This window comes from Protomyctophum bolini (genome assembly GCF_963924005.1).
Source record: "Protomyctophum bolini genome assembly, chromosome: 9".
NCBI classification, from domain to species: domain Eukaryota; kingdom Metazoa; phylum Chordata; class Actinopteri; order Myctophiformes; family Myctophidae; genus Protomyctophum; species Protomyctophum bolini.
This window is the reverse complement of record NC_137870.1, coordinates 11,880,007-11,906,216: the sequence shown is the minus strand read 5'-3', so window position 1 is coordinate 11,906,216 and position 26,210 is coordinate 11,880,007. Positions and strand designations below refer to the sequence as shown.

The window sequence follows — 26,210 nt, the reverse complement described above, 5'->3', positions numbered from 1 at the left end:
TATAATGTTCTCTTTGCTTCTTTATTTTACAGGCTGTATTTCTTATTCTTAGCTTAATTTGGGTCAGGGTACCTTAGTGGCTATCAGCCACTACCAGATTTACCACACTGGTCAGTCATCACAACTGACCCACCCTGCCTGACCTCTACAACACTAATGGTCACTTGGTCAGCCATCACCTTGTCATTAGCAGAACAGACTATTCTGAGTTTACATCAGCATGTTCACATCATGTAGGTATAGGAATACATTACCATTTTTTCTAATATTACATTTATAACATTTTGGACAAAATAGTCAATTTTACATGAACGTGCCCACTGCCCACTATTGTAGGCCCCGCCTATGCATCGTAATTAATAGAAGATGATTGCAGTAGCCTATGCAGCTGAGCTAGTGAGCTGGCTGCGACTCTTCTGGTGAGCAGCCAGTGAGCATATTGCACAGGATTATTTGGAAACCTTTTTATAGCCTACCTACACTTTTAAAAAAACGAGCAGGGCAATGGGTGAGCACACTGGGCCCCCGGCTATTATGATTGTGCTATCCCATGGGCCATGACGCACATTTGTCTCGGTCAGCGGCAGCCAGAGGCGACAGCGTGCCATGCTACACTGACAGGAGAGAGAGAGAGAGAGAGAGAGAGAGAGAGAGAGAGAGAGAGAGAGAGAGAGAGGGGGGGGGGGGGCGAACGAGATTGGAATTTCCAGAATATGACGGAATGGAGCGGTGGGTGGGGTTTATGAACACTGGTCACCAATGACAAGTGTGTGTGCGGCCGTCAAACAGCTGATCGATGAGTGAAGCAGGCTGAGAGGAAAAAAAGGCTCTACTTGTTGCTTTTGTTTTGTGTGAACCATTCATTTAGCGCCATTGTAGGTTTTTTAACAAGACTAAACGAGTCAACGAGGAGGACTGCCTGATCGGACTGGCACCCTAGCATATAGCGTTTAAGGTGAGTGATGATTTGATTTCTCTGTATTTGGCCCTCCGCTCCCTCCCCTCACGGGGACCATTTTAATATTTCTAACAACTTTATAGGCTACATTTCTACAGTAGCAGTTTCTAATATTTGACTATGCGCGCTCTTGTGGTTATAAAAGTGTTTTGGATGAAAAGGATTTCATTAATATTTAGGCTATTGATCTTGATGATCGAATACATCTGGTTGTAGAATTCACGTTTCAGCATCATCGGTCGTTCAATCGACGTTTTTAATAGGCTTCGGGATCATACTCCCACTGTCGTTAATAATAGCCCACAACAGCATTGAACCATGTTGTGTGTGTGTGTGTGTGTGTGTGTGTGTGTGTGTGTGTGTCTCATGAACCTTCTCTGATAACACATCTGTTACGTTAATGTTATGTCACTGAAGAAGAACCGAGGCTTTCAATTCGCTGAAAGACAATTGTTATCGACTGTCTGCTGATTCGATCTAAAGCGCATGAGAATGAGAACAACGCGCTCTGGAGACGCGCTCTCAACTCAAGATCCTTGAAGAATGAAGATGCAAGATAAATCTGTTTGCCGAGTCATGCCGACTATGTGGTTTTCTATAGCTCCGAGTCCAGCACAGCTGTCACGGTTCGGTTGTATTCAAATCAAGGATAGGCTACTTAACTTTACCTGGCAAAGCAGGCAGCAAACTGACTGGGCCTACTGCAAGGTCCGGGGCTCCCTACATGGCTACATCCAACCAGGGAACAATATTTTATTACTCTAGTGTAGCCTATTTGTTAACCATTTCATTCTGGTGTGTGAGTATGATGGACCTGGGTCTGGGCCCTCTGGGGCATTGTTTTTTGTTTGTTTGGTTACTTATCAGTTGGGCATAACATGGTCAAGTGATCTTGGGTCTGTTTAGGCCTAAATGTGATTGGATTGTCAATCTTCAGATTTCAGATTTTATTGTCCCATCAAACTAATATATGTAGTATTTAGATGGTAGTATAGAAACCATCAGGGCTACCTCAGACTGACCATGTGAATCTACTCAGGCTCTCCTCCTGCACATGGCCTTTGTAAACTGCATGTCCACTTCTGTTCTGTCTAATCAGGAACCAGGGTTGCTTCCAGTCAGGTGAATGGGGTCCCAAGACTCCCAACACTTCTCTAGCTTAAATCTATGATCCCTCCATTGAATACACTGATTCTTGCATTGTGACTGTTAGTGGTGGGTTAAATTAATCGATATGGCAATATATCGATATATATACTCCAGACGATATGTGAATCGATACAGAGGCTGCTATATCAGTTGTGTGGGCGATGCAGTTTTGACATATAAACACATGGTGTAGGTGCAATGCACAATAAAGCTGCGAGGTGGCCTTTATTTTATTTTTTTATGTGGGCCTGCCCTGAACATGATTTATTGTATTTGTGCAATACGTGCTACAGAATAATAAAGAAAAGCTCCTGTAGTAAATACATGTCATGTACATTGTACATGGTCATTATTTGGAATCAACGTAAAATTTCGTATATCGATATCGTACCACCGTGGCCTCTGTATCGTGATACAATGCCCACCACTACTAACTGTACAGTCACTACTAACTGTACAGTCACCACTACTAACTGTACAGTCAAAGTATATTTTGTGGTATGATAGATCGATCTCCTGCTAGAAGAAAGAGAGGCAAATTCTAAATGTCTCTACCTGTATAAACAGAGGATCTAAAAAAACATGTAGCTCAGGTTTCATGTGGTCCATCATGAGTGGTGCATTGCATCTCTGCTATAAAAAAAAGTATTGCATTTCAATGATTTCGTAATGAACACAGTAGCAGGTCAAAGGGCCTGGAACCAGAAAACCACTGCCTTGGGAATTAAAATCACATACCCATCCCCCAAGTATTAACAAGGGATATTGATGCTCCAGTAGTAGATGTCAGTCTATGCACAAAAACGAATTTCACCCACTATTTTACTTGTGAAACTGTGATGTGACAAATGACAATAAAGCTAATTCTGATTCTAGAGCTGCTCCTGACGGTATATATATATATTCCTCTGTGGCTGACTTGCTGTACAGGACAGGGCACCAGCCTGTACATTTGTGTAACTGTGTCAATATGACGTGACAGCTAGGGCTTTGCTGAAAAGGAGCATTTTCTGCTCAGTCAGCTCTGCCTGGATAATCACAGAATTATGTATTCACAATTTCACATCATAAACATTACTTCAGGTAGGCCTACACAGGGTGAAAAAATATATTTATTTAAAACTGGAAAAATTAAGAATAACACACTTGTGTAAACCTGCATGTCCAAACATGTGACTAATAGACCAAGACCATGACATAAATTGACACTGGTATGGTCCTTTAATCAACAAATCAACAGAATGAAGGGGATTTTAGATGGCAGGGGAAGAATACATTATCCCTTTCCCAACTTGGCAAGCTGTAGCACAGCTACCGCAAGACAGAAAGTGTCTTTTAATATCACAGAGAGATTTGATGACTAATATACAGTAGCACCATCCCACAGGTTGTTGTCACATCATCAAACAGACGTGTGAAAGAGTGCGTAAAATCTGCAGTGTTAATTTATAACTCAACAAGTGCTGTGTGTGTGTGTGTGTGTGTGTGTGTGTGTGTGTGTGTGTGTGTGTGTGTGTGTGTGTGTGTGTGTGTGTGTGTGTGTGTGTGTGTGTGTGTGTGTGTGTGTGTGTGTGTGTGTGTGTGTGTGTGTGTGTGTGTGTGTGTGTGTGTGTGTGTGTGTGTGTGTGTGTGTGTGTGTGTGTGTGTGTGTGTGTGTGTGTGTGTGTGTGTGTGAAAAAGAAAGGCCTTGCACCTAAAGCGTGGCATGCATACATGCATTGCTGGAGCATCAGAATACACCCACACATTCTGAAAACACTGTAGCATTTATGCTTCCATTCTAACCAGTTAACTTGGTCCACTGGTATACACAGGAAATATCACTCTGGGTTTTGCGGTGTACAGTAGTCATACTGGGAGAGCTTTGCTTGGCAGTCGGCAGGTTTAGTCATTGTTGAAGATGAGCTGTGTTTGTTTTGGTTGAGTCAAAGGTTGAGGTCAGTCCCAGTTTACTGACACAACTCGACTGAATAGAATACGATAAAACTGAAATGGTATCTGAAGAATTGAGTGTAATTTAATTGAAATTAAACTCTGTAAAGTCGGCACTCACTGCTACTGTTGCTGCAAAAATAAAGAAATAAGTAAAATAAACAGAATTTATGGGACCAGTTTTGTGCCGTACATGTTTATTTGACTGGTGGAAAAGCATCAAGTAGGGCTGGATGTATTATGGTACAGGAGGCCCCACTAGCCTGGCACAAAATGTCTGGATTAGTGTTGCTTTCATATCGAGTGTTCCCATTTGACCCTGTGTTAAAGTCGGGTCAAGGGCCCCACCATTTCACGCAGCCTTTTAGTTTGTTGTTCGTATTGTTGTTGCAGCTGTGTCCTACTGCTCTGTATGTGTGAAAGCACAGCACTGAGTGTAACTACGCTACTTACACTGAGTGTACAGCATGTCAAAACTATATGAATTAGACTGAATATACTGCAAAATCTACCTTACTTACTTACTGCCCTTTATGCCATGTAGGGCAGCAACAAGGGATCTCCACTTTCTTTCTGTCTGTCAGTCATGTCGCACCTATATGTGTCTTTAGTACTGTGTACTGTAGTTGTATCTAAAACGAGATGCTGCATCTCAAGCGGCCATCCTCTCAATACATTTCTGACATTTTTCTAACTAAATCCCATTGTTTTCTTGTGAGGAGATCAGTAATAAATTGTAGCAAAAAATTTATGTTTCCAGAATGTATGCCTGGTGACGTAAAACATCTGATGTTGTTTTGCCATGTTGACATTTTGCAGAGAATTACACAAAAGACGTTGTAGAAGATTGCTTGTAGATCTGCTAGTGCTTATGCTTAAGTGGTTGTGTGGAGGTATTCGTTTGTATCCTGTATCCTCTAGCAACAGCGTCCTCATTCATTTGCTGTAAATAAAGATGTACTCATCTCTCTCTTGTCTGTGTGGTGGGAGTAGCCTACTGACGGAGCGTCTGTTTCTGTCTCTGTTGTACCATCAGGAAGTCTGTTTTGATGTCTACGCCGGTCCTGTATCCATGGCTGTGTGCGCCCATCAGTCTGAGATATGGACTCCTTCTCCTGGCAATCCTGCCACGCCTCACTGAAGGTACCACCTCTGACCCCGCATGACGTCCACAAATACACTCACATATTTACACAATAAAACAGGGCTGTGCATTATTAAAGATCTCTTCAATGAATCTCAAGGGCAGCCAGCTTATTTGCAGAGCGACATAATAGCAGTGGTAGAACACATTTCAGTTCCTTCTTCATTCTGGTAATAAATCTTAGCTAGTGTTTCATAGTGTTTTTCCACCCTCGCTTTCACCGATGACGTGCTCTGTACGTGTCCGGGTCACTAGCTAAGGGATTATTAGAGGCGCTGGGAGCCTAAAGACAAGAGCCTCAAACATGCCACATTTGCATTGCAAACGGAAGGTTCAACCTACAAAGTATAGAGGAAGTCTGAAGATTGGAAGGAGTGAATAGTGAGTGAGTAGTTTCATTTTGATACTCTTACTGAAAAGCCTCTTTAACTTTCATTCTTGTGTCTGGAATGGATCAGTTCATTTTGTTTTGAGACACTTTCATTTCCTAACTCTCCTTAATGGGGCAGCAGGGGCTCAGTAGGTATTGTATGTTGTAATTCATGTTTGGCTTAGGGCTGATAGCCCCGCTATAGGTCTTATCCTCAAATCGCCCCTCACCAGCTGTGAGTATGTAACTGAATTAGTGTAAAGCAGGGAAGTGCTTACATTACAGGGGAAGTGCTTACACACAAGTAAATATGGCTTCTAAAAAATGCACTTTTCCCTGGACTTGGGACCCTTAACACTGACTGACTCACCGACTTGTAGACACTCAACACTTATACAGTGACCTTATCGCTTTGCTGTCCATTTACAATGAAGCCATCTATACACACACACACACACACACACACAGCATACCTCCATTTCACTCCAGTATCATCTCTGTTTTTTTGTCATGACTCAAACTCTCTGCTTAATGGACGTCAATAAATGGCCATCTGTCTGATCATCAGAAAAGCTGTTACTAAAATCTAAAATGACACAGATGCTTTCCTGGATTAAACGAATACAGTTGTCTAAAACTGTCATAGTCTAGAAATTATTTGCAGCATTCAACATCTAATTACCATAATAATTATTAGTATTATTTTGTGTATTGTTTCTACTATACTAATGTTAATTTGACAGTTTTTATCAAATTCCATTGCTTCTTCTTTTCCATAGTTTATTTAAAGTGTTCAAATTGTCGTGGCAGGAAATAACCCATTTAGGACTGAGGCCAATTATTGCTATATAGTGACAAGAACTGATCTGGGGGTCTGATCAGACTTGCAAGGTATGGGGGTGCCATACCTTTGGTTGCTTTGAAGGCTAGCATCAGAGTTTTGCACTCTGTGCGGGCGGCAACCGGGAGCCAATGGAGGGAGCGGAGAAGGGGGGAGACGTGAGAATTTTGGCTGGTTGAAGACCAAGCGAGCTGCAGCATTTCAGTGGATAAAACAGTGTGGTATTGTCATATTTGCTATTACAGTAACTGTACAGTAAAAGTACCATATGAAGAAAGATTATTATTATGCAGAACTTATTATGCAGAACTTGAAAGTCCAGTTTCAAATTAATGTTTTACTGAGGGGGCGCTCAGTACAAGGATTATATTCTACTGCTGGTTACTTGCTTCACTGGAGCAGTTGGGCATTAATTAACCTAATTCTAATTGCGCTGCCAACAATAAGTGCCTTACATATCGTCTCTGTGTCGGGTGGAAACCTCATATTTACAAAACTGTTAATCTTCAGGATTCAAATTCAAAAGTATCAAAAGTTGCAGATCTCCAAGCTCAAGATCTGCTACATATGATGCTTTGGTGTGACGCTGTAGTATGATCAAGTAGGGCGTCAATGATATTTGTCTCCAAACAAATGCCTCTCTGCTGTCTCCTCAGGCAGACAAGGGAACTGCAGCCATCCCGTGATGCCAGAACACGGGTGGTTCCGCTGTGAGCCGTCGCCATGCCGAGGCTTCCCCCAGAAGAGCTCGGTCCACTACTTCTGTGAGCCGGGCTTCTACATCCCCAGCAAGGCACGCAGCTCACGGTGCCGACACGGAAAATGGATGCCATCCGTACCAGCATGTGTGCCGCTGAAAGGTGAGTGTGTGTGCGTGTGTGTGTGTGTGTGTGTGTCTGTGTCTGTGTCTGTGTCTGTGTCTGTGTCTGTGTGTCTGTGTGTGTGTGTGCGTGTTGGGGGTGGGTTCAATCACACCACGATCTAAACTGTTTCCCAAACAGTGGGTTGGGACCCATCTTTGGGTCACAGAGCAATTTTTATGGATCGCCTGTAAATATTATGTTCATACGTTACGCTGGTAATTTGGGGAGCTTGGATAACTTTCTCTAGCCAGTATACTGTATTGTCCAAGTTCCTAGAAAGAATTGTATTAGATTGATTATGTTCCTTTTTTGGTACCACAGACAATCAATTTGGGTTCAAGGCCAAGCGTAGTACCGATAGATTCTTGTTTTTAGTTGGTTTCATTGATGCCTCCTGGTCTTTTGACCGGGTTAATCATCGGAAGCTGTTTTTAAAACTTAGAGAAAGGGGTGTGCCTGACAGCATTATGCAAATCTTGGCTTACTTGTATGCAAACCAGAGTATTCAGGCTAGATGGGGAAGTGGGGTTTCGGCTCAATGGGGTCAGGCAGGAGGGGGGGTTAGTCTCACCAGTCACCGTTTGATTTATACATGAATGATCTTTTTGTTCAGCTAATTAACCACCTTATGTTTGCAAGCGAATTGGCTATACTTTCTCCTAGCAGTGCTTGGTTTCAACAGCTGCTGTATCAGCTGAGCTGAGTATGGAGTAGCATGTGAAAATGCCAAAAATGAGTAATGAGTAATGACCTGCAGGACGAGAGAGGATCCAAGGACCTCTCCTTTCCATCTTTTTACCTAGTGTCAAGGGTTCGATCCCGGGCACCGCCAACTCAGCGTATGAGTAGCACTGCTTGGGTGCAGCAAGTTGTGCGAGAAGTACTGGGAGCTGATGTTAGGTGTGGCGCTCCACCTCAGCAATCCATCTCCCAGGGGTCTAGCGCATTGTAACGGGTACAGACTCCCTCCTGCTGTGATGCTAGTAAGGTATAGTGATAGCAACATCCAGTGGAAAACGCAGAAGAGGAAGTTAGATTACATTCATGATTTAACTGTGCGGTTAATATTTCCTCAATGAGCCAAAATTAGTCATTTGGTCAGTTGAATAGTTTTTTGGTTCCAGTTCTGTATGGACTTTTGACGAGAAGTCTATCACAGAGTGTTTTAATTTCAGTCCCTCAATGGTATTAGTACAGACTTGTTAGTTAGGCATATCGTACGGCATACTATGGCACACCGTTTTTCATCATTTTTGAGGATTTGAAAAAAATGAAAAAATGAAAAAAACGATGGGTTATAGCCCATGTTTTTTGAAATTTTGAAAAAAAAAGTTAGCCTCGTTTCTCATCATTTTGGACCGTGGGCTATAGCCCATATCGTACGGCATACTATGGCACGCCGTTTTTCATCATTTTTGAGGATTTGAAAAAAATGAAAAAAACGATGGGTTATAGCCCATGTTTTTTGAAATTTTGGAAAAAAAAGTTACCCTCGTTTCTCATCATTTTGGACCGTGGGCTATAGCCCATATCGTACGGCATACTATGGCACGCCGTTTTTCATCATTTTTGAGCATTTGAAAAAAATGAAAAAATGAAAAAAACGATGGGTTATAGCCCATGTTTTTTGAAATTTTGAAAAAAAAAAGTTAGCCTCGTTTCTCATCATTTTGGACCGTGGGCTATAGCCCATATCGCAGGTGTTCCCAAACTTTTTTGGACCAGGTACCCCTTTTGGGGTAGATATTTTTCCAGGTACCCCCTCATCCTCGCAACACGGATAACAATATATTTACAACCACAAGCAGTGTTTCCTGCAGGAATGTCTAAATGTAGACGTCTAAATGCAGACGTCTAAATGTATACAGACGTCTAAATGTAGAAGTCTAAATGTAGACGTCTAAATGTGTACGTCTTCTCTTATGGGGGTCCCTGGCATATCTTTTCAAATGGGGGTCCACTGGCTAAGTAGTGTCAATTTGGGGGTCCTTGACATGAAAAAGTTTGGGAACCACTGCTTTAAACACTTTAGCACTTTATGAACATGAACAAAATAGATGGGTCCCCCCTGGAACTCCCTCAGGTACCCCTGGGGGTCCCCGGACCCCACTTTGGGAACCACTGAGTTAGAGGTTAAGAATGTTGCTCAGGGACACCTCGAGGCAGGCAGCCATTCTACTAATTCAGCTACGGACAACACTACTGTTGAGTTTTAAAACTGGTGGTTTTGAGTTTGATTAATAATATTATGTTAACTTGAAGCCATATTTGAATGATGTGCTTATCAGAATGAGATGACACTTTGTAGTTTTGATTTATCCTACAAATGTGTGTGTGGTCCACACATAGTATACACAGGCACATGCAAAACGCACGCACGCACACAGCCTTAACCCATGGTGATTTCGATCCTATTCTTCACCTGTAAAATCATCTGTTAATTGCACTCAGTGAGTGTAGAAATGGCCCCAAATGGATGTGGTTACATATTTACACTCTCAGAGTTAACTTTTTACTGTGTTTGACTGGATTTTACTGTGAACTAATACATGATTAAACCCCAGTATTTATTTAGAGCAACAACTCAATTTCCTTTACAACAAAATACACTTTATCTATCGACATACTTACCTTAAACAGGAACATGCATGCCGCACGTACGTACACATGTACGTACGCACGCACGCACGCACGCACACACGCACGCAAGCCCTAAGCATTTCCTCATTCCATAGCTACAGTATATTGACATTAAATAAGTGTCATCCTGCCAACATCACAGATGGGGCAAAGTCAGCCTCAGGCTGTTTACAGTGGTACAGTATATGGTCTGTGTGTCACACAGTGTTTGAAATGATAATGCTCCTTAAGCCTGTCACAATTATTACATAATCGTCTAATACATGTTGAAAGATGTTCATACAAGCATAAATAGCAGATCTACAAGCTTATAACACGTCACAAACAGATCTACAAGCATACAATGCGTCACAAACGGATCTGCAAGCTTACAACGTGACGCATTGAAAGCTTAAATCAGCTGTTTCTGCTATTACATTTTTTTTCTTAGTATAAGATGAATAAAAATGCCAGTAATGTCTTGGTATATTTCAGTTATTTGTCATATCTGCCCCATGCACCTTTTCATTACGAAGCCTTAAAGGCTGAGAGAAATGTAAATTCATATAACGTTCCAATTTCCAACGCCAAAAACACAATGAAATCGTTAATCACAATTATTTGTGTGGCAATTAATCGTTTTAATTTAAATGTGTAATCGTGACAGACCTAACACTCCTTTTCTTGTATCAGCTGATCTGACCTACTTAATACAACACCCGACACATGGGCACCCTAGTTTACAGTGTGCTATGTCACTGTCGGCTAGAAACCTTGTATGTACAAAACCTTTTCAGGAAATGGAAAAAGAGCTGTGTTCCAGACAGTGGCTCCAATGTAGTTATTATTAAGTAGTTATGATTTAGTCACAAGCTCTTGTTAATACTTTTCATTGTTTAAATATATACCCACTGATGGCAGATCTTTTATTACAAGCTCAGCATTTTCAGGACACTGTAGTTAGTGTATCATCGCCCAATTTCTGACTTCCTCTCTCAAGACTCAAACTGGCATGTTTCGACAGGAAGTCAAGAGCACCGAAAGAGGAAGTGGGCTACCACCATAATAACCTTGAAAAGCTCTTTGCCGTCACTGGTGGAGCCTCGTGGAAGTCCACTGCTGTGCCGTGACAGCATAGACAAACCACAATTGGATAGAAACCTTTTTTCTATAGACTGTGTCTATGATACATTCCGCTGCGTGCTTCTTGCTATCCTTGCAGTGCACTTAATGGCATGTTCCATTAGGTTTTATGTACATTTGGGCTACACAAGTAGACCAAAACAGTTCTGGTAAGGCACATGAATTATTGTATTTTTTTTCCTGACATAGTATAAAGCTCTGCTAGAATCTTAGTTGTGACACAGATTCACAACCTTAACACTGCAAGTTCATGGTCATGCTTATGGCTTATCTACCAAGACACCTTAGTTTAGTTTTAACGTTAAGGGTGAAAAGGCTAATTAGCTTTCAAACCAAAAGTAGTTGAGAGTGCATTACAGCACTTTTACACGGGTGGCACATCGGTGGCTCAGAGGTTAGCTCTGTTGTATCAAAACAAGAAGGCCATGGGTTCAAACCCGAAGGGGCCTTTTGAGGTGTTTGCATGTTATCCTTGTATTTATGTGGGTTTCCTTCAGGTGGTCGACTTTCCTCTAGTCTTGCGTAGCCAGACAACTATTCCATGATCTCCGAATGCTATATAGAGTCTGGAACTATAGCCCCCATGAGCTGAGTAACGGAAGCTGCCATTTCCGTTCACAAAAATATTTTTATTTCCTTTTCTGCTAAGCAACAAGTTATAGCCTTAGATGTTTTCTATTTATATTAGGATAAATATGCGCGACTGTAAAGACGAAACGGAAGTGGCAAGGAGGCTCCACTTTCGCTGTTTCCAGATACTCATGAGACCTTCTCCGTTGGCCCAGACTGTATGATGAAGCGTTTGGAAATAGCGGAGGCAACAATCACTAACACTAACTTTCCTCCCACACCAAAAGACAGGCTTATTAGGGACCAGTGCACTGGGATTAGTGCTGGAGTTGGTCCACTGGTATGGCAGAATGGCTGCCCACTGTTCCATAACCAATCTCTGGTCTGGATATAAGCTCAAAAGAGTGCTGTGCTGCGGCTCCTGTTGTCGGGGGCAGTTTTTCTGGTTTGGTACTCCCAGTGCTGTACACTATAGCCCATGGTCCAAAATAATGAGAAACGAGGATAACTTTTTTTTTCAAAATTTCAAAAAACATGGGCTATAACCCATCGTTTTTGTCATTTCGTCATTTTTTTCAAATCTTCAAAAATGATGAAAAACGGCGCGCTATAGTATGCCGTACGATATGGGCTATAGCCCACGGCCCAAAATGATGAGAAACGAGGCTAACTTTTTTTTCCAAAATTTCAAAAAACATGGGCTATAACCCATCGTTTTTGTCATTTCGTCATTTTTTTTAAATCTTCAAAAATGATGAAAAACGGCGCGCTATAGTATGCCGTACGATATGGGCTATAGCCCACGGTCCAAAATGATGAGAAACGAGGATAACTTTTTTTTTCAAAATTTCAAAAAACATGGGCTATAACCCATCGTTTTTGTCATTTCGTCATTTTTTTCAAATCTTCAAAAATGATGAAAAACTGCGCGCTATAGTATGCCGTACGATATGGGCTATAGCCCACGGTCCAAAATGATGAGAAACGAGGCTAACTTTTTTTTCAAAATTTCAAAAAACATGGGCTATAACCCATCGTTTTTGTCATTTCGTCATTTTTTCAAATCTTCAAAAATTATGAAAAACTGCGCGCTATAGTATGCCGTACGATATGGGCTATAGCCCACGGTCCAAAATGATGAGAAACGAGGCTAACTTTTTTTTTCAAAATTAAAAAAAACATGGGCTATAACCCATCGTTTTTGTCATTTCGTCATTTTTTTCAAATCCTCAAAAATGATGAAAAACGGCGCGCTATAGTATGCCGTACGATATGGGCTATGGCCCATGGTCCAAAATGATGAGAAACGAGGATAACTTTTTTTCCAAAATTTCAAAAAACATGGGCTATAACCCATCGTTTTTGTCATTTCGTCATTTTTTTCAAATCTTCAAAAATGATGAAAAACTGCGCGCTATAGTATGCCGTACGATATGGGCTATAGCCCACGGTCCAAAATGATGAGAAACGAGGATAACTTTTTTTTTCAAAATTTCAAAAAACATGGGCTATAACCCATCGTTTTTGTCATTTCGTCATTTTTTTCAAATCTTCAAAAATGATGAAAAACTGCGCGCTATAGTATGCCGTACGATATGGGCTATAGCCCACGGTCCAAAATGATGAGAAACGAGGCTAACTTTTTTTTTTCAAAATTTCAAAAAACATGGGCTATAACCCATCGTTTTTGTCATTTCGTCATTTTTTCAAATCTTCAAAAATGATGAAAAACTGCGCGCTATAGTATGCCGTACGATATGGGCTATAGCCCACGGTCCAAAATGATGAGAAACGAGGCAATGTTTTTTTTTCAAAATTTCAAAAAACATGGGCTATAACCCATCGTTTTTGTCATTTCGTCATTTTTTTCAAATCCTCAAAAATGATGAAAAACGGCGCGCTATAGTATGCCGTACGATATGGGCTATGGCCCATGGTCCAAAATGATGAGAAACGAGGATAACTTTTTTTTCCAAAATTTCAAAAAACATGGGCTATAACCCATCGTTTTTGTCATTTCGTCATTTTTTTCAAATCTTCAAAAATGATGAAAAACGGCGCGCTATAGTATGCCGTACGATATGGGCTATAGCCCACGGTCCAAAATGATGAGAAACGAGGATAACTTTTTTTTTCAAAATTTCAAAAAACATGGGCTATAACCCATCGTTTTTGTCATTTCGTCATTTTTTTCAAATCTTCAAAAATGATGAAAAACTGCGCGCTATAGTATGCCGTACGATATGGGCTATAGCCCACGGTCCAAAATGATGAGAAACGAGGCTAACTTTTTTTTCAAAATTTCAAAAAACATGGGCTATAACCCATCGTTTTTGTCATTTCGTCATTTTTTTCAAATCTTCAAAAATGATGAAAAACTGCGCGCTATAGTATGCCGTACGATATGGGCTATAGCCCACGGTCCAAAATGATGAGAAACGAGGTTAACTTTTTTTTTCAAAATTTCAAAAAACATGGGCTATAACCCATCGTTTTTGTCATTTTGTTGAAAGAGAGAAGTTATCAAGTATCATTAATGTCGTAATTTTATCTACTGGCCCCTGGCCCCTTGCCATTTTTGTAATGTGGCCCACAGGTAAATCTATTTGAGTATCCCTGCTATAACCCATCGTTTTTGTCATTTCATAATTTTTTTCAAATCTTCAAAAATGATGAAAAACTGCGCGCTATAGTATGCCGTACGATATGGGCTATAGCCCACGGTCCAAAATGATGAGAAACGAGGCTAACTTTTTTTTTCAAAATTTCAAAAAACATGGGCTATAACCCATCGTTTTTGTCATTTCGTCATTTTTTTCAAATCTTCAAAAATGATGAAAAACTGCGCGCTATAGTATGCCGTACGATATGGGCTATAGCCCACGGTCCAAAATGATGAGAAACGAGGCTAACTTTTTTTTTCAAAATTTCAAAAAACATGGGCTATAACCCATCGTTTTTGTCATTTTGTCATTTTTTTCAAATCCTCAAAAATGATGAAAAACGGCGCGCTATAGTATGCCGTACGATATGGGCTATGGCCCATGGTCCAAAATGATGAGAAACGAGGATAACTTTTTTTTCCAAAATTTCAAAAAACATGGGCTATAACCCATCGTTTTTGTCATTTCGTCATTTTTTTCAAATCTTCAAAAATGATGAAAAACTGCGCGCTATAGTATGCCGTACGATATGGGCTATAGCCCACGGTCCAAAATGATGAGAAACGAGGCTAACTTTTTTTTTCAAAATTTCAAAAAACATGGGCTATAACCCATCGTTTTTGTCAAATTGCGGAATTGCGGAAATTGCGGATTTCTTTTTTCATTTTTTCATTTTTTAAAAATCCTCAAAAATGATGAAAAACGGCATGCTATAGTATGCCGTACGATATGGGCTATAGTGTACAGCATGATTATAAACTGAATTGCACAAAATATAAACACATTTTACACAAAACAAACCTTATTCTCTCCCTCAGATAAACACAACGTGAACCATGAGGACAGAACAGCCCACTCCCTGCCAAGTGTTGCCACGACGGCAGTGGGCGTGTCCATCTTCCTCCTCACCACCACTGCCTGCATGGTCATCAAGTCCCGCCTCTACCCATGTCACTCACACAGGTAAGACCATGAGGTTGGTGCTCATACACCGCCAACCACACACATCACAAGATAGTACAGCTGTACGATTATACAGCAGATACAATGGCCCTCATTTATCAATAGAGTGTAAATTCTGCCTTAAATTCGAGCGTGGGTTTTGGCGTGCACTCACGTCGGCACAGCATTTATGAAGTGATCGTAAATAGCTGATCCCAGTGTAAATTTGGTCGCAGCTTTGATAAATGTCAGTTGAAACCGACCGGCATCATCTCGCAGCGCAAACATATGCGCTTGCATATGTTTTAACAGAGTTTGATTTAGCATCTAAACTGCCCTACATATGTTTAGATGCCTTTCAGCTGGTCAGACAATGCTTCCCCGCTTGTCTGTACGACAGAAAATTGGTGCAGACAAAGCCAATGACGGCTCCCGCCTTAACGTGAGTTCTGGCGTAGGGACGTCCAAGTTCAAAGACATGCTGGAATGATAAATGCCGAAAATTGCGCTGATAAAATGGGCGTACACGTGTTGATAAATGAGGGCCAATGTGTTGCAGCTGTCCATGTTATACTTCTGTTCTAGCAAATTGCCCTTGCTTCTCTCTTTGCCTCATTTTTCTCGCTCTCTTTTACAACCTCCCAACTCTTCCGTCACCTCCTCCCTCGTTTCCTTTCTCCCGGCAGTCGTCGGTCGTCAGACCAGATGGACCTGATGGTGGACGGTCTCCCCATCTCCCTCCCCTCCTACGAGGAGGCTGTCTATGGCAGCTGGGGCCAGCGCCTTCCCCCCTGCTCCACACCCGGTCCTACTCGACTACTGTTGGCTCAGGAGTCCTCCAGCAGCAGTCAGTCACCTGTCGGCAACCAATCAGACGCCAGTCACCCCCCCCGCAGACCCAGTCAAAGCCCAGATCACCCCCCACCCCCTTATGAGGAGGTCCCATCGCGTCTCAGAGAAGCGAGGAGTGATGCAGGAGATGTCCCCCAGTTGCAAGTTGCACTTTTGGGTCATAAGGACACCTGATGATTGACAGACCTAGGCTGTCATTATTCTCACATTGCAACACGAGAGCACTGACGAGAGCACATCAGTTTGATGTATGAAAAAGGATTGATTTCATTGGCTGTTGGCTGGTCCTAGCCGGTGTGCTTGTCATGTACTGTTGTCATCCATTCATTAACCAACCAACCAGTGATGGTCTGAAACCATAGCCTGACTGTATAAACCTGCAGATCATCAGCAGCATCAGCACAAAGTTAAAATCAGGTTATTTTATATGCAGCTGAAGGGCTCTGCTTGGCTTAAGATCAGAAGTGTCTTAAGGATTATTGATTGTATTGTATTGTGTTTTCAGCGCTGTGCTGGAGATGTTGTGCATCTATCCCATCAGTGATGGGGCTGAGGCCTTGTATTGTAGGCCAGTGTAATGTTCTTGAAGTTAAGTGATGTGATGTGATCTAACTCTGTTCCCTGTCCCCATTTGCAACTTTGTACATCACTGATGATTGTGATGTCTTGAAGGCTTTCAAAATGGACAAACTGAAGTGAGCAATGACATGGGAATTAGTGTGTGTCATGCTTGGATTAGTATCATAGTATTTGGTTCAGTATAAAAGCCTAATTTATGCTGTGTCATGCCAAAGGTAACAGACGTACAAGCTAACGACGCGGTGCGAGCTTGTATTGGCTATTTTGTACACTTCGAGACTTCATAGTGGGAGTCAAAGTCATTTTGTGTGCTCTGAGCAGTCGTTCCCAAGTGGCAGTGGTGGAAAAAGCACTAATTTGTTTTGCTTAAGTAAAAGTATCAATACCACAATGTAGAAATAAAACATTACCAGTAAAGATTCTAAAGTTAATTGAGTAAAAGTACAAAAGTATTGGCATCAAAATGTACTTTAAGTACAAAAGTAGAAAGTACTCATTATGCAGAATGTCTAATTTCACAAGTTTTTAACTGTATAAAAATCAAAGATCTATAGATCAGCTATTTTCAAATGGCCGAAATATATATAGTGCTGAAATGCTTAATGTATGTTTTGTAGGGGTGCCTGCTGGCCTAATGGTCCAGGCGCATGCCACATATAGCCTCTGGCGTGTTTGAGTCCCGTTCATGACGACCTTTGCTGCAATAGAAAAAAAAGGATGTTTTGTAATAATAATTCAAAAATAAAAGTAATAGTTTTCAAATAATTGTAGTGGAGTAAAAGTACAATATTTGGGAAATTCTCAAGAAAGTACAAATGCCTCAAAATTGTACTTAAGTACAGTACTTATGTTACTTTCCACCACTGTGCCGTGAGGCAAGTCCAGATTTTGTGACAATCACACATTATTATTTCAACATAATATACGTAAGGGATAATGAATGGAGGAGGTTAAACACCCTGAACCTAGCCATTCATTATCCCGCTTATTACACAGCTACTTAATACATAAATTAAAATTGACCCAAAAGTGACAACAAAACGAAGTATTTCCTTGCTTATAGTAATGAAAGTATTCCAAGTTGGCCCCGCAGAGCGCAACAAGTTGCCTTGGAAAAAAGGAAGTGAGTGTTGATCAAATGGAATCAATCTTCGGATACTGCATTGTCTATTTCTCGCTTCAAATGTTTTAAAAAACATTCTTGAAAGCATGTTTAGTTAAATGACATTGTGTGTTTGTTTACATGCCTGTCATGTTGGGTACAGCATAAAATCCAAGGAATGCAGCAGGTGCTCCGAGCCTTTGATTAGGCTTCGGTTATAGAACGGAGCCGTTTGTTATACAGAAATAACACAGCTGAATTCAGCGATTGACCAATCAGAATCAAGCAACCAAGCCGTGTAATAAAGTAAGCTATGATTGTTATCAGTGCTATGTGTTCCCAGAGGCAAAAAAAAAATAGAAACGCTAAAAAATATATTTTAACTACTTTCAAAGAGACTTTATTTTCGTCTATATTCAGCAGTGGTGGATCACCACAGCAATAAATGTAACCACTGCTAGAGAATTTAACCTTTATTCGCTTATTATTTTTGATCAACATTTGGCCCAAAACCAGTCTATGCCCTATAAATTACACAAAGAAGAGAGACCATGTTTCAAATTAGAGTCTTGGTGGATTTGTTGCGGAGACATAAGCAATATACAGTAACAGTACCATGATTATGAAAAACAAAAAACAAACGATAGAATCTAGATTTAATCCAATAACATGCATGACATGACAGCTACAATTTTGACCAGAATATGGAATGGACGTTAAACCAAAATTACCCCTAACCATAACGTTCTAGATGCCTTTCATTGACCATATTCACAGCCATTCTGAGAATTAAAATATGACGAGTACAGTTGAAGAAGAAAAAAACAATTGTGTGGGCAATGTTTACCAATGGTACAAGTGGCAGTGCAGTGGTTTTCAATCAGTGGTCCGGGGCCCACCAGTGGTCCTTGAGGGGGTTCCAGGTGGTCCCCAGCTAAATGGAGAGTTGGTAACCAAATGGACCCTTATAGATCTTTAACTCTTGATGGTTTCATTTTACACTCTCAAGAGTTACATTAATGTTAAACATCTGTATTACTTAATTTACAAGAAGTCTACACAATTAGAGAATGTAGAAGAATTGTTAATTTGATCCACGTTTGCCAACAGTATGGAATTGTGTGTCAACGATAACAGAATTATTCTTTAGTTTTGGGTCTGAGCGGCTAAATCTCATCATGGTGTTGTGGCTCAAATGCGGAATACATAATGGGCCTTGATATGAACATTTTTGAAAACCACTGGATTATTGTTATAATTGTTATAATTACTGGCCACAAATGTTTAATTCCATGATTATCGAACACCCTAGCCCCTCTTTTTCTTTTGCCATTTGTTTTGTTAGAGGAAAACGCGCCAACATCACAATCACTGCTTTTGTGTGTCTTTCGTAACCAAGGTAACTACATCATGACCCATGGGAAAACACAGGTTTGCACCATGAAGACTCTTATAAATGTGCAGGACCTTTGTTGTATTCTAACTTTACAACAACCTTTGCTATCTTCCCCACAATGGTTCTCATTTATGTTACATATCCAGCTCTACAAAGTGACCTTGAATGTATTTACTGTATCATATTTTGTAGTAAGGGGGAAAATAATTCTTAAAGCAAATGATGAAGTTGGTGGTGGTGGAGTCACGTGGGACAGTTTGCCACATATAGCCTATACTTTGTATATTGTTTTATTGCACAGAGTTCTATGATGAATAAAAGTTGATATATTTAAATGTTCAGTGCCTTGAGCTTGTGTTCAATTCATAATGAGATCTGTTGTCTATTAATCATTTTGTCATCTTTTAATTTGAATTGATTAGTCAATTTCCGCAATTTTCAATTTCCGCAATTTCGCAATTTCCGCAATTTCCAATTTCCGCAATTTGCAATTTCCGCAATTTTTAATTTCCGCAATTTCCACAATTTCCACAATTTCCACAATTTCCACAATTTCCGCAATTTTCAATTTCCGCAAAAAAATAATTAAACACTCCGCAATTTGCTACTGTTTCCCATCCTCCGCAATTTGCTAATTTTTCCCATCCTTTCCGGTAAATACAACACATTGAGTAGGGCACTGCAGGGAGTTGAACCCCGTTCCGGTAAACCAGAAGTCCGACACCAGTGCCTTAGTTTTTGTGTTGTTCATTTACAGGCCCATGGTCCAAAATGATGATCGTTTTTTTTTTTTTTCATTTTAGTGGGAATACATGATACAGAATGTACAGCATTCCTTGCATCTTTAAGTTTAAGTTCAAAACGTATTTAATAAGGTTAATAAATGTAGTTCTTGGTTTCATGCAGGTCTGACGCTTAATTATTTAAGAACTAGTGCAGAGTAAGAAGAGAAACTGATTCTCACGGACAATACCACAAGAAGGAAGCATATCAATATTGTGGTATAACACATTGATTGTGTAAAAAAAAAAAGTAATTATACATTTTTGTTAATATATTAACTGAAAGGGGTGAGGTCTGATTTTTAAATAGCAATGTGATCAACCTTAATTTACATTTACAGGAATAATAGTTTTGGTCAGTATGTCAGTACCATGGTCAGTATCATGTCAGTAAGTATCATGTACATGTTGTGGCAAACCGGGGGAAATAGCCAGGCCTATTCCCCACAGAAGGAGGCTGGGGGAGGTGATAGAGGGAGTATATCACCCTGTACAGGTATTTGAAGCCAATGGGAGCCTGGACATGGACGCACCTGCAGCCAGTAAGGCAATCAACAGAAGCTTTTAAATAGCCGACGCCCAAACTGCCTGGTGAGTCAGTTTGGACTCACAAAGCAGAAGGCCCACAACACTCCATAGAGGGTCCGGCCCATTCCTCTCTGTTATGTCATATGACGAGCATTTAACTTTTAATATCACAATTATTGTAGCTAATCTTTAACTGAATCTGGAAGTATTCCTTTATTAAATGATTCTTCATAGTCTGGAATTGTAACTGATCAATTTTCTTTTGTGACTTTCGCCTTTATTTTATATGGAGGGACAGTCAGTGGTGTAAACTTTATTTATATAGCACATTTCATACATAAAATGCAACTCTGTCACATTCTGTCTCTCCCTCAGTCTCCACACTGGCCTCCCATATCCCATTCCAGCACACCCAGTTCCATTTACACACCTGTCAACTACCTAATCAGCCCAGCAGTGAACACTTCTCCAATCAACCTGCTCACTATAAAACTGGACTCAGTACAAACACTCATTGTCAGTTCATAACCTGTGTCACAGATGTCCTGCCTGTTCATGTGTTGACTTTGATGTCATTCTGATTCATGCCTGATTCCTACCTGCATTCCCCTGTGTAAGATATCTCGTAATTCTTTATTAAATACTTTATTATTATACTCTAGTTTGTTGTGACTTTGCTCCTGGGTTCAACTCTGTCTGCATCCTTGACAACTAAAGTACTTCACATATTAAACTTTATTTATATAGCACATAAAATGCAACTCAAAGTACTTCACATGAAAATAAAATAAAAAATAACAAGCAGCGGAATGCCAGAAACAAAAAGTAGGTCAATCTACAATTAGCAAATAAAAATAGCAATACAAAACTAAAACATTAAAAATGGTAAGGAAATTTGTATTGGATAATACATTTTAAATTGATATTATTAGATATTCAACTTTATTGACATTTATAATAAAATTGGTGTCTTTACACTGTAGAATCCATTGTTGTTTGTTTCTGTTGCTTAACTCTGTTGCTTTAACTACATATAAGTGTCTATTTGTTTGTCTCTAAATGTTTTGATGAATTGAAAATGCCCTTTGTTCAATTCATGCCATACTATAGCACGCCGTTTTTCATCATTTTTGAGGATTTGAAGAAAATTCAAAATTTCAAAAACATGGGTTATAGCCCATCGTTTTTTGAATTTTTGAAAAAATGTAATCCTCATTTTTCATCATTTTTGAACATGGGCTATAGCCCCTACCGTACGGCATACTATAGCACGCCGTTTTTCATCATTTTTGAGGATTTGAAGAAAATTCAAAATTTCAAAAAACATGGGTTATAGCCCATCGTTTTTTGAATTTTTGAAAAAAATGTTATCCTCATTTTTCATCATTTTTGAACATGGGCTATAGCCCCTACCGTACGGCATACTATAGCACGCCGTTTTTCATCATTTTTGAGGATTTGAAGAAAATTCAAAATTTCAAAAAACATGGGTTATAGCCCATCGTTTTTTGAATTTTTGAAAAAAATGCTATCCTCATTTTTCATCATTTTTGAACATGGGCTATAGCCCCTACCGTACGGCATACTATAGCACGCCGTTTTTCATCATTTTTGAGGATTTGAAGAAAATTCAAAATTTCAAAAAACATGGGTTATAGCCCATCGTTTTTTGAATTTTTGAAAAAAATGTTATCCTCATTTTTCATCATTTTTGAACATGGGCTATAGCCCCTACCGTACGGCATACTATAGCACGCCGTTTTTCATCATTTTTGAGGATTTGAAGAAAATTCAAAATTTCAAAAAACATGGGTTATAGCCCATCGTTTTTTGAATTTTTGAAAAAAAAATTATCCTCATTTTTCATCATTTTTGAACATGGGCTATAGCTCCTACCGTACGGCATACTATAGCACGCCGTTTTTCATCATTTTTGAGGATTTGAAGAAAATTCAAAATTTCAAAAAACATGGGTTATAGCCCATCGTTTTTTGAATTTTTGAAAAAAATGTTATCCTCATTTTTCATCATTTTTGAACATGGGCTATAGCCCCTACCGTACGGCATACTATAGCACGCCGTTTTTCATCATTTTTGAGGATTTGAAGAAAATTCAAAATTTCAAAAAACATGGGTTATAGCCCATCGTTTTTTGAATTTTTGAAAAAAATGTTATCCTCATTTTTCATCATTTTTGAACATGGGCTATAGCCCCTACCGTACGGCATACTATAGCACGCCGTTTTTCATCATTTTTGAGGATTTGAAGAAAATTCAAAATTTCAAAAAACATGGGTTATAGCCCATCGTTTTTTGAATTTTTGAAAAAAATGTTATCCTCATTTTTCATCATTTTTGAACATGGGCTATAGCCCCTACCGTACGGCATACTATAGCACGCCGTTTTTCATCATTTTTGAGGATTTGAAGAAAATTCAAAATTTCAAAAAACATGGGTTATAGCCCATCGTTTTTTTAATTTTTGAAAAAAATGTTATCCTCATTTTTCATCATTTTTAAACATGGGCTATAGCCCCTACCGTACGGCATACTATAGCACGCCGTTTTTCATCATTTTTGAGGATTTGAAGAAAATTCAAAATTTCAAAAAACATGGGTTATAGCCCATTGTTTTTGAATTTTTGAAAAAAATGTTATCCTCATTTTTCATCATTTTTGAACATGGGCTATAGCCTCTACCGTACGGCATACTATAGCACGCCGTTTTTCATCATTTTTGAGGATTTGAAGAAAATTCAAAATTTCAAAAAACATGGGTTATAGCCCATCGTTTTTTGAATTTTTGAAAAAAATGTTATCCTCATTTTTCATCATTTTTGAACATGGGCTATAGCCCCTACCGTACGGCATACTATAGCACGCCGTTTTTCATCATTTTTGAGGATTTGAAGAAAATTCAAAATTTCAAAAAACATGGGTTATAGCCCATCGTTTTTTGAATTTTTGAAAAAAATGTTATCCTCATTTTTCATCATTTTTGAACATGGGCTATAGCCCCTACCGTACGGCATACTATAGCACGCCGTTTTTCATCATTTTTGAGGATTTGAAGAAAATTCAAAATTTCAAAAAACATGGGTTATAGCCCATCGTTTTTTGAATTTTTGAAAAAAATGTTATCCTCATTTTTCATCATTTTTGAACATGGGCTATAGCCCCTACCGTACGGAATACTATAGCACGCCGTTTTTCATCATTTTTGAGGATTTGAAGAAAATTCAAAATTTCAAAAAACATGGGTTATAGCCCATCGTTTTTTGAATTTTTGAAAAAAATGTTATCCTCATTTTTCATCATTTTTGAACATGGGCTATAGCCCCTACCGTACGGCATACTATAGCACGCCGTTTTTCATCAATTTTGAGGATTTGAAGAAAATTCAAAATTTCAAAAAACATGGGTTATAGCCCATCGTTTTTTTAATTTTTGAAAAAAATGTTATCCTAATTTTTCATCATTTTTGAACATGGGCTATAGCCCCTACCGTACGGCATACTATAGCACGCCGTTTTTCATCATTTTTGAGGATTTGAAGAAAATTCAAAATTTCAAAAAACATGGGTTATAGCCCATCGTTTTTTGAATTTTTGAAAAAAATGTTATCCTCATTTTTCATCATTTTTGAACATGGGCTATAGCCCCTACCGTACGGCATACTATAGCACGCCGTTTTTCATCATTTTTGAGGATTTGAAGAAAATTCAAATTTTCAAAAAACATGGGTTATAGCCCATCGTTTTTTGAATTTTTGAAAAAAATGTTATCCTCATTTTTCATCATTTTTTAACATGGGCTATAGCCCCTACCGTACGGCATACTATAGCACGCCGTTTTTCATCATTTTTGAGGATTTGAAGAAAATTCAAAATTTCAAAAAACATGGGTTATAGCCCATCGTTTTTTGAATTTTTGAAAAAAATGTTATCCTCATTTTTCATCATTTTTGAACATGGGCTATAGCCCCTACCGTACGGCATACTATAGCACGCCGTTTTTCATCAATTTTGAGGATTTGAAGAAATTTCAAAATTTCAAAAAACATGGGTTATAGCCCATCGTTTTTTTAATTTTTGAAAAAAATGTTATCCTAATTTTTCATCATTTTTGAACATGGGCTATAGCCCCTACCGTACGGCATACTATAGCACGCCGTTTTTCATCATTTTTGAGGATTTGAAGAAAATTCAAAATTTCAAAAAACATGGGTTATAGCCCATTGTTTTTGAATTTTTGAAAAAAATGTTATCCTCATTTTTCATCATTTTTGAACATGGGCTATAGCCCCTACCGTACGGCATACTATAGCACGCCGTTTTTCATCATTTTTGAGGATTTGAAGAAAATTCAAAATTTCAAAAAACATGGGTTATAGCCCATCGTTTTTTGAATTTTTGAAAAAAATGTTATCCTCATTTTTCATCATTTTTGAACATGGGCTATAGCCCCTACCGTACGGCATACTATAGCACGCCGTTTTTCATCATTTTTGAGGATTTGAAGAAAATTCAAAATTTCAAAAAACATGGGTTATAGCCCATCGTTTTTTGAATTTTTGAAAAAAATGTTATCCTCATTTTTCATCATTTTTGAACATGGGCTATAGCCCCTACCGTACGGCATACTATAGCACGCCGTTTTTCATCATTTTTGAGGATTTGAAGAAAATTCAAAATTTCAAAAAACATGGGTTATAGCCCATCGTTTTTTGAATTTTTGAAAAAAATGTTATCCTCATTTTTCATCATTTTTGAACATGGGCTATAGCCCCTACCGTACGGCATACTATAGCACGCCGTTTTTCATCATTTTTGAGGATTTGAAGAAAATTCAAAATTTCAAAAAACATGGGTTATAGCCCATCGTTTTTTGAATTTTTGAAAAAAATGTTATCCTCATTTTTCATCATTTTTGAACATGGGCTATAGCCCCTACCGTACGGCATACTATAGCACGCCGTTTTTCATCATTTTTGAGGATTTGAAGAAAATTCAAAATTTCAAAAAACATGGGTTATAGCCCATCGTTTTTTGAATTTTTGAAAAAAATCTTATCCTCATTTTTCATCATTTTTGAACATGGGCTATAGCTCCTACCGTACGGCATACTATAGCACGCCGTTTTTCATCATTTTTGAGGATTTGAAGAAAATTCAAAATTTCAAAAAACATGGGTTATAGCCCATCGTTTTTTGAATTTTTGAAAAAAATGTTATCCTAATTTTTCATCATTTTTGAACATGGGCTATAGCCCCTACCGTACGGCATACTATAGCACGCCGTTTTTCATCATTTTTGAGGATTTGAAGAAAATTCAAAATTTCAAAAAACATGGGTTATAGCCCATCGTTTTTTGAATTTTTGAAAAAAATGTTATCCTAATTTTTCATCATTTTTGAACATGGGCTATAGCCCCTACCGTACGGCATACTATAGCACGCCGTTTTTCATCATTTTTGAGGATTTGAAGAAAATTCAAAATTTCAAAAAACATGGGTTATAAGCCCATCGTTTTTTGAATTTTTGAAAAAAATGTTATCCTCATTTTTCATCATTTTTGAACATGGGCTATAGCCCCTACCGTACGGCATACTATAGCACGCCGTTTTTCATCATTTTTGAGGATTTGAAGAAAATTCAAAATTTCAAAAAACATGGGTTATAGCCCATTGTTTTTGAATTTTTGAAAAAAATGTTATCCTCATTTTTCATCATTTTTGAACATGGGCTATAGCCCCTACCGTACGGCATACTATAGCA

At 39.0% G+C, this 26,210-nt stretch overlaps 1 protein-coding gene across 3 annotated transcripts; it reads left to right on the top strand.

Moving 5' to 3' along the window:
- Positions 1-782: 782 nt before the first annotated feature.
- Positions 783-19,462, top strand: LOC308321356 (sushi domain-containing protein 6). 3 transcript variants are annotated; one of them, XM_080772204.1, is made up of 5 exons: positions 783-955; positions 5,076-5,182; positions 7,051-7,260; positions 15,071-15,215; positions 15,881-19,462. In XM_080772204.1, the coding sequence occupies exons 2-5, from the start codon at positions 5,089-5,091 to the stop codon at positions 16,218-16,220; spliced, it is 789 nt and encodes a 262-aa protein (XP_080628330.1). In that variant the 5' UTR covers positions 783-955; positions 5,076-5,088; the 3' UTR covers positions 16,221-19,462. The 3 variants fall into 3 exon arrangements, with proteins under 3 accessions (XP_080628330.1, XP_080628331.1, XP_080628332.1); XM_080772205.1 differs by lacking the exons at positions 783-955; positions 5,076-5,182 and adding an exon at positions 5,458-5,564; XM_080772206.1 differs by lacking the exons at positions 783-955; positions 5,076-5,182 and adding an exon at positions 5,503-5,568.
- The last annotated feature ends 6,748 nt before the right edge of the window (positions 19,463-26,210 follow it).

Bases quoted from the DNA above. Each gene is read 5' to 3' on its own strand.
- LOC308321356 (XM_080772204.1), top strand. From the start codon at position 5,089: ATGTCTACGCCGGTCCTGTATCCATGGCTGTGTGCGCCCATCAGTCTG. The intron at 7,261-15,070 runs GTGTGTGCGTGT...TCTCTCCCTCAG, and splicing joins TGTGCCGCTGAAAGGTGAGT to ATAAACACAACGTGAACCAT. The intron at 15,216-15,880 runs GTAAGACCATGA...TTCTCCCGGCAG, and splicing joins TACCCATGTCACTCACACAG to TCGTCGGTCGTCAGACCAGA.